Here is a 10000-nt window from a genome sequence, read left to right on the forward strand (position 1 = left end):
AAAAAAAAAATCATATTAATATTAAATTAAAACTATAACAATGTAAATAACAATTAAAATACATAAATAAATGCATTGGTATAGTTGAATAACAAACAAACAGGTAAATAGTAAATGATAATAAATTGACATATAACTAATAATAAATGAAAATCAGACAGACAAATTATAACAAAACAAAAACAAATAATATAAGATAAATTATAATAATTACAGCATCTTACTTAGGTATTTATCTAAATGATTCTTAAAGCTTCGAACTGAACTACATTGCACTACCTGTGCAGGAAGTTTATTCCATTCATTAACTACAGGTGGCAAAGTTGTTTCTGCCTACTTCCAAATTGAATCTATTTCCGGACAGTTTGAGACCATTGTTTCTTGTCTGATTCTCATTCAATGTGAAAATTTGGTCACTTTTGATGTTGTCAATTCCCTTTAAAATCTTAAAGACCTGTATCAAGTCACCTCTGAGTCTAACGCTTTTTTAGGGAAAACAGATTCATGTGCTTAAGGTCGATTTTCGTATGATTTATTTTTGATATTTGGAATCAGTTTTGTGGCTCGCCGTTGTACTTTTTCCAGTCTGTCTATGTCTTTAATGAGATTCGGTGACCATACGGAAACAGCATATTCCAAATGTGGACGAACTAACGATTTATATAGCTTGTTAATGAGTGATGGACTTTTGAAATCAAAAGATCGCGCAATCAATCCCAGAATCTTATTTGCTTTCTCAGAGGCTGAAATACACTGCTTGGATGATTTGAGGTCGTTACTGATAATTACGCCGAGATCTTTTTCACTATCCACTTTTGTTAACGAATTTCCAAATAACTTGTAATCGTACTTGCTGTTATTTTTACCTATGTGCATTACCTTGCATTTACTTGTGTTAAATTTCATTAGCCACTTTTCAGACCATTGCTGTAATTTATCTAAATCTTCTTGAATATTTAATTGGTTTGAGTGATCATTTGCCACTCCGCACAGTTTTGTATCATCAGCAAATTTGGAAACAGTAGATTTTAGTCCATGGTCTATATCATTTATATATACTATGAATAGTAGTGGCCCAAGAACGGAACCCTGAGGAACTCCACTTGCAACACTTTTCCATCCAGAAGTTTTTCCATTTAAAACAACTCTCTGTTTTCGACCTTTCAACCAATTACTAATCCAACCTAATAGGCTACCACTTATTCCATGCAAAGCTAATTTAGTAAGTAGTCTTTCGTGTGGGACGGTATCAAAAGCTTTTGCAAAGTCTAGATATATTAAATCTATATTGTTTCTTTTGTCATAATTCGAGACAACTGTGTTGTAGAATTCGAGTAAGTTAGTCACGCAAGAACGTTTCCGTCTGAAACCATGTTGGCTATCATTGATCAAACGGTTACTTTCTAAATGATATTCGATAGCATTTCTGATGATAGTTTCCATTATTTTTCCTACGATCGAAGTCAAACTAATAGGCCTATAGTTATTTGGTTTCTTTTTGTCACCTTTTTTGACAAAAATATATGTATATATATGTAAATGTGTGTATATATATGTATATATATATATATGTATATATACATATATGTATATATATATGTATATATACATATATATGTATATATACATATATATATGTATATATACATATACTGTATATATATACATATACATATATATATATTCATACATACTGTATATGTATACATATACATACATATATATACATATATATATATTTATATATATATATATATATATGTATATACATATATATACTGTATATATACTGTATATATATAAAGGATAAATGAACATAAAAATGACATAAAAGCCTATAGGACATCTAACTCCATAGTAATGCATGTGGATAAACATGGGCACCTTCCAGACTGGAACAACACAACCGTATTAAATAAAAGATCATCTAAGAAAATAAGGAAGACAATTGAGGCAGCATATATCAACACTAATAACAACATTAATCATAGAGAAGGCTTTATATGTTTAGCAAAAGCCACAAAGTTATTAATAATAAAAGAATACGCAAATAAAATAACAAACTCTCCGAAGCGTCCCGTGAGATGACCCGTCCATGTATAAAATATCCTGTTACGTATGAGTTGTTAGCATTGTGATCAAGACCTTGCGGGTCGAAACGTTAAAGCGTGAAATTCTCCCATTACTCCTCGTCTGCTTCTTCCACCTTCAGTCTTATATAAATATATATATATATATATATATATATATATATATATATATATATATATGTATATGCATGAGAAATCACATAAACTCATGATTCTAAATATGCGGAAAACCACCAAGGAAAAAGAAATACTGATGATCAAGCGCTTTCGTCTATTCAAGGTACCCTGCGGGTGTCTGAATAGACGAACGCGCTGTGTCATCAGTTTTTCTTTTTCCTTGGTGGTTTTTCCGCATATATATATATATATATATATATATATATATATATATATATATATATATATATATATATATACATATACATACATATGTGTATGTATGTCTGCGTTGTATATGCATATACCCTGTGACCTCTATATCAAATATTTAATAATCTTTGCTATACGTCCACCTTGCTTCAATAATAACCATCACGTAATCATTTCGGATTCCTTTGTGCACTATTCCCGTTATATCTTCATCGCCATTGTGCACGAGCAAGGCTTCGGTGGAAGGTAATACGACCATCTGAGATCCCCCTGACGTCATCCTACAGAAAATGACTCAAAAATACCTCGTAGTCAGCGGACGAGAGATGGCCGTCGCTGCACCTGCCTGACGGCCGTCCTGCAATAACACAAAAAAGGACAGTTACTGCGGTGGCGACAACAAGGTATAGGAGTGAAGTGACGACAATTGAGAGTTCTGACGAGTGTGGTACTGAGAGCGCGACTGGTAAACAGCCATAGGACTCTGGAAATGTCACTGGCACAATAAGGTGATAAAAACAGTCACCTCAGGTTAAATGAATGATATTCATTTTTTTCATTATGAATACATGATTAATGATTATGGAAAAAATATATTAACATAAATGTGATAAAGATCATGATGGCGATGTCGACACTTCATTGCTACAAGTAATTTTGACATAAAAGCACTTATCCAAGAACAACTGGGTCATCTTTGGGGTATTTAATATATTTTGTTCTGTTTAACTTAAGAAATGTCTTTTTAATTCGTTAAACTTAAGAAAATTTCTGGCTCAATAATGTGATAAAAACAGTCACCTCAGGTTAAATGAATGATATTAATTTTTTTCATTATGAATACATGATAAATGATTATGGAAAAAATATATTAACATAAATGTGATAAAGCTCATGATGAAGATGTCGACACTTCATTGCTACAAGTAATTTTGACATGAAAACACTTCTCCAAGAACAACTGGGCCATCTTTGGGATATTTGATATATGTATATATATATTTTTTTAACTTCAGAATTTTCTTTTCAATTTGGAGGAACCAATATCTCAATAAATCTTAATAAGATATTATTACGGGAAACTTCGTTAAACTTAAGAAATATTCTGGTCTTAAAGAACTGAGATCAAGCCTTAAAGAATTCTCCAGACTACAGTACAAGTAAACTTGCAGTAGTGTGTTTTCCTCCTCCGACCACATATATCATCGTGTGAGTGTGAGTGTGTGTGTGTGTGTGTGTGTGTGTGTGTGTGTGTGTGTGTGTGTGTGTGTGTGTGTGTGTGTGTGTGTGTGTGTGTGTGTGTGTGTGTGTGTGTGTGTATGTGTGTGTGTGTGTGTGTGTGTGTGTGTGTGTGTGTTCTCTGTGTGTCTGTGTGTGTGTGTGTGTGTCTGTGTGTGTGTGTGTGTGTGTGTGTGTGTGTGTGTGTGTGTGTGTGTGTGTGTGTGTGTGTGTGTGTGTGTGTGTGTGTGTGTGTGTATGTGTGTGTGTGTATGTGTGTATGTATGTGTGTGTGTGTGTGTGTGTGTGTGTGTGTGTGTGTGTGTGTGTGTGTGTGTGTGTGTGTGTGTGTGTGTGTGTGTGTGTGTGTGTGTGTGTGTGTGTGTGTGTGTGTGTGTGTGTGTGTGTGTGTGTGTGTGTGTGTGTGTGTGTATTAGTTTGAGATTGTGTTCATGTGTGAGTTTGTATTTACTATACTAAGTGTATCATATCTTCATTAATTCTATTGTCTACCATTCTAGTCTACTTTTCTAACCATGGCAATAATATACATAGGCAGATTTCATAAACAATAATTTTAATGATTTGTCTTGCTTTGTCAGTGTTCAAGTTTCTTCATGGTGACATCATGCTCTTTAATTGAGCTTGAGGACTCTAACTGGGGAAAAATTGACATACGTTGACCCCTGTCACTGTTATAGATGACTTGTACACTTCTGGTTCTCCGTAGAGGATTCTTTTCGAACAAGAACAACCCCCTGACCAGTATTTGAAGTAAACAAGTACCTATGCCCTCCAACATATAAAAACAAAGAAACCTCATAGATCAGCGAAAGCGTATGCCAAAATTCTGGTATCTCACTCGGTACGAAACAAAATTTTTCAATTCATATTTTGTTCCTCATGTTTTCATGAGTATGAAAACAGTGTCTAACAGCTATCTCGGTCTCAATTTAAAAAAATGCTTAAATGACTGAGTCATTGTCATGGCCTCTCAAACTTAAAACGTGAATTGTCGAAAGCTTGTGTAGATGGCCCATCATTCGGCTTCTCACGAACACATCCACCAAATCTATCCCCCCATCGATTGTCAAGACAGAACAGAATGCTGGAAAAGCAATGATAATATTTGCTGCTGTGACATATTTTACCCACCAGTCTGTGACGTCACGCTCAGTGGTTCTGAGGGGGAGGGCAGGGGTGAGTATGGGAAGAGAAAGAGGGTTGACAAGGGGAGTCTGTGGGGGAGAAGAACGAGAGGGAGGGGGAAAGGCAAGGGGGAGTAACAGGAGAAGAAGACGAAAAGAGGAAAAGAAAGGGAAAGGGAAAAGGAAGGGAAAAGGAAGGTGAGGAAAACGGAAAGGGGAAGGTAAAGGTAAGGAAATAAGGGAGGGCAAAAGAAAAAGAAAGGAGAAAGGGGAGGTATAAAGAAAGGTAACAGGAGAAGAAGACGAAAAGGGGAAGAGAAAGGGAAATGGAAGAGGAAAAGAAAGGGAAGGTGAGGGAAACAGAAAGGGGAAGGTAAAGGGAAGGAAAGAAGGGAGGGCAAAAGAAAAAGAAAGGAGAAAGGGGAGGTGCAAAGAAAGGTAAAGGGAATGAGCCGGGAAAGGGAGAGAAACGCAGAGAAGAGAAGGTAAGAGGAAGAGAAAGGGGAAGACAAGAAGAAGGAAAGGGGACAGAGAAAACAAGAAGAAGGAAAGAGGACACAGAAAACAAGAAGAAGGAAAGAGGATACAGAAAACAAGAAGAAGGAAAGAGGACACAGAAAACAAGAAGAAGGAAAGAGGACACAGAAAACAAGAAGAAGGAAAGAGGATACAGAAAACAAGAAGAAGGAAAGAGGACACAGAAAACAAGAAGAAGGAAAGAGGACAGAGAAGACAAGAAGAAGGAAAGAGGACAGAGAAGACAAGAAGAAGGGAAGAGGACAGAGAAAACAAGAAGAAGGAAAGAGGACGGAGAAGACAAGAAGACGGGAAGAGGACAGAGAAAACAAGAAGAAGGAAAGAGGACGGAGAAGTCAAGAAGAAGGAAAGAGGACGGAGAAAACAAGAAGAAGGAAAGAGGACAGAGAAAACAAAAAGAAGGAAAGAGGACAGAGAAAACAAGAAGGAAAGAGGACAGAAAACAAGAAGAAGGAAAGAGGACGGAGAAAACAAGAAGAATAAAGAGAACATGGATAACAAGAAGAAGGAAAGAGGACAGAGAAAACAAAAAGAAGTAAAGAGCACAGATAAAACAAGAAGGAAAGAGGACGGAGAAAACAAGAAGAAGGAAAGAGGACAGAGAAAACAAGAAGAAGGAAAGAGGACAGAGAAAACAAGAAGAAGGAAAAAGGACAGAGAAGACAAGAAGAAGGAAAGAGGGCAGAGAAAACAAGAAGAAGAAGAAAGTGGGGAGAAGACAAGAAGAAGGAAAGAGGAGAGAGAAACAAAGAAGAAGGAAAGAGGACAGAGAAAACAAAAAGAAGGAAAGAGGACAGAGAAAACAAGAAGGAAAGAGGACAGAAAACAAGAAGAAGGAAAGAGGACGGAGAAAACAAGAAGAAGGAAAGCGGACGGAGAAAACAAGAAGAAGGAAAGAGGACAAAGAAAACAAGAAGAAGGAAAGAGGACAGAGGAAACAAGAAGAAGGAAAGAGGACAGAGAAGACAAGAAGAAGGAAAGAGGACGGAGAAAACAAGAAGAAGGAAAGAGGACAGAGAAAACAAGAAGAAGGAAAGAGGACAGAGAAATCAAGAAAAATGAATGGGAAATTGGGAAGAAAAGGGGGAAGAGGCGAGAGTGAGAATGAAGGGAAAGGGGATGTTAAAAGGATGAGGAAATGTGGACGTAAAGAGGAAGAAGAAACAAGGATGGGAAGGGGATATTAAAAGGGTGAGGAAATGTGGACGTAAAGAGGAAGAAGAAACAAGGACGGGAAGGGGATATTAAAAGGGTGAGGAAATGTGGACGTAAAGAGGAAGAAGAAACAAGGACGGGAAGGGGATATTAAAAGGGTGAGGAAATGTGGACGTAAAGAGGAAGAAGAAACAAGGACGGGAAGGGGATATTAAAAGGGTGAGGAAATGTGGACGTAAAGAGGAAGAAGAAACAAGGACGGGAAGGGGATATTAAAATGGTGAGGAAATGTGGACGTAAAGAGGAAGAAGAAACAAGGACGGGAAGGGGATATTAAAAGGGTGAGGAAATGTGGACGTAAAGAGGAAGAAGAAACAAGGACGGGAAGGGGATATTAAAAGGGTGAGGAAATGTGGACGTAAAGAGGAAGAAGAAACAAGGACGGGAAGGGGATATTAAAAGGGTGAGGAAATGTGGACGTAAAGAGGAGGAAGAAATAAGGACGGGAAGGGGATATGAAAAGGGTGAGGAAATGTGGGCGTAGAGTGGACGAAGAAACAAGGACGGGAAGGGCATATTAACCCTTAACAGGTAAAGTGGGGTCAGACAGACCCCATACTTTTTTGTTTTTTAATTTTAATATACTAATATATTACATACAGATATGTACTCCCATATACCTTCTTGATCAGTGGAGTAGTTTAATGGGGTGATAGGGTCATTCCTGAATCTTGCTCTATATAAGCTTTATAGAGCTTTTGAGCCCGTCTGACCCCACTTTACCTGAGGTGTGAGTACCGTGGGGTCAGTCAGACCCCACTTTACCTGAGGTGTGAGTAGCGTGGGGTTTGTCAGACCCCACTTTACCTGAGGTTTGTTCATGTCATATAAATGTTTCATCATTTATACTTATGAGTAAATAATAATTTCTTCTTTTTTATCAACAGAAAAACATACATCCGAGTTTGATTTTATTTATTTATCTAATTTATTTAATTTATTTATTTAATTTATTTAATTTATTTATTTAATTTATTCCATTTTCCCTCTTTTGATTACATTAATTTTTATCAAAATGTTTAATTTCTGTTCTGGTAATGTGAGTTTCTTTTCATATCATGGTCACACTATACTCATATCATAAAGCATGACATTCCGCCACATTTTATTTGATTGATTTATCCTTCCCTCTTTTGTTCAAATTTAATTTGTATCACATATTTTGTATCACATATGAATGCTTAATATTTTCTGTTCTGTTAATATGTTTCTTCTCACAACAAGATCACACTATTCTCATATCATCATAAAATGTGACATCTCGCCACATTTTAGGGCACCTCAGTCACTCTATTCCCACACATACAGCTGTAATTAATTTTATCCTTCCCCTCTTTTAGTTCAAATTTAATTTGTATCACATATCTTGTATCACATATGAATGTTTGATATTTTCTGTTCTGTTGATAATATGTTTCTTCTCACACTATTCTCATATCATAATAAGATGTGACATCTCGCCACATTTTAGGACACCTCAGCCACTCTATTCCCACACATGTATCTGGTTCTCATCTATCCCCCTTGTACAAGATCTTTTGAAAAATTATGGGCTCACATATGTAGGCACACTGAAGGACAAGAAGCCACAAGTACCAGCTCTGATGACAGACAAGACGGTCATCAGAAAAGGGTGCACGGCTTTCCTCTTTGACACAACCATGGCACTTGTGTCACATTTACCTGACAAGAAGAAGAACAAATTTGTGCAGTTGATCTCCTCAATGCACCAATAACCTGTTATGGATGACTGTGGGAAGCCAGAAATCATCTTGTATAATAACAACACAAAAGGAGGGGTTGACGCGTTTGATCAAATGTGTGCCCGATATACGAGTACGTGCAGCCGAATAACCAAACGGTGGCCTTTGTGCATAATGTACGGACTGGTCAACGCCGCCGGTGTCAACTCCTATATCACCTGCAATGAAATGAGGAAACGTGATGGACAGGCGGAACTTTCATCACGCCGGAAGTATCTGATTGAGCTGGCAGAAGAGATGATACGGCCATGGGCAGAGGAGAGGATGAACTTCAAGGGGATGCACAAAAGTACTTTGATGACCATCAGAACGGTCTTTGGCTTGAACATGCCCCATCAGCAAGTGGATACCTCTTCTATGAGAAAGCGATGTGCCTTGTGTGACCGGAAGTCTGACAGGAAGACCAAGAACTACTGCCTACACTGCAAAAGACCAGTGTGTCAGGACCATTCAACCCCCATCTGCGATGACTGCAATTAGATTCTTCAGTATCACAAATTCCACTTTCAGTATATCCAATAAAATATGTTCTTCATTATCACTAGCATTGTGTATGAATTGCTCGACTCATGTCCTCTCAAGAAAACTCAAAACCCTCTGAGACCACAAACTTCCGTCAACGAAGGATGGGGTTTTGCTGAGTCAGGGTAGGAGTGCTTAGAGCCATAAAAACGTATAAATAATAAACTTAGATACCATTAAAAACTTGTAGATTGTTTGCTGGACCTAGTATCAACCTTCCCTGAAAATTTCATTAAAACCAGTCCATAATTTTTGCGTAAAATTGTTCAAAGTCAAAATAATCACCTCATTTTTTTTCTTCAGATTTCATGGTTTATGAAACACATTTATTATTCATTTGTTGTAGCTCTGCTTTTCCTTAAAGATAATTGGGACATTGGTCTCTACAAAATGATGATGACCAACCGCTTCATGTTTCATGCTTTCAGTCAAGCACCCTCTGAAGTCAACAATATCTTATTTTTCATAATTTTTTTGTAATTTTTATTAAAATACATGTCTAACAATTATAGTCACTTTTAAGTATGTGAATGGAAGAATATAAGTTGAAGTACATATGTTTTGATTTCTATGTCAATAAATGCAGTAGAAGTATTTTATTTTTATTTTTTGTGTTTGGGGTCTGTCAGACCCCGCTTTACCTGAATCGTTTGTCAAAAAGACCTTTACCTGTTAAGGGTTAAAAGGATGAGGAAATGTGGACGTAAAGAGGAAGAAGAAACAAGGACGGGAAGGGGATATTAAAAGGGTGAGGAAATGTGGACGTAAAGAGGAAGAAGAAACAAGGACGGGAAGGGGATATTAAAAGGGTGAGGAAATGTGGACGTAAAGAGGAAGAAGAAACAAGGACGGGAAGGGGATATTAAAATGGTGAGGAAATGTGGACGTAAAGAGGAAGAAGAAACAAGGACGGGAAGGGGATATTAAAAGAGTGAGGAAATGTGGACGTAAAGAGGACGAAGAAACAAGGACGGGAAGGGGATATTAAAATGGTGAGGAAATGTGGACGTAAAGAGGAAGAAGAAACAAGGAGGGAAAGGGGATATCAAAATGGTGAGGAAATGTGGACGTAAAGAGGAAGAAGAAACAAGGACGGGAAGGGGATATTAAAATGGCGAGGAAAAGTGGGCGTAGAGTG

The 10000-nt window shown here is 37.1% G+C and overlaps 1 protein-coding gene across 1 annotated transcript in view; it reads right to left on the reverse strand.

Moving 5' to 3' along the window:
• Nucleotides 1–10000, reverse strand: part of LOC143033447 (uncharacterized) — a 1606485-nt gene that overhangs the window by 213432 nt on the left and 1383053 nt on the right. Inside the window, exon 9 of the mRNA XM_076198904.1 lies at nt 2765–2817. Within this exon, the coding sequence (XP_076055019.1) occupies nt 2772–2817 (46 nt within the window). The 3' untranslated portion in view covers nt 2765–2771. The remainder of the gene's footprint in view (nt 1–2764; nt 2818–10000) is intronic.

This window comes from Oratosquilla oratoria, chromosome 15 (genome assembly GCF_046742065.1).
Source record: "Oratosquilla oratoria isolate Oo_2021 chromosome 15, ASM4674206v1, whole genome shotgun sequence".
Taxonomy (NCBI): Eukaryota; Metazoa; Arthropoda; class Malacostraca; order Stomatopoda; family Squillidae; genus Oratosquilla; species Oratosquilla oratoria.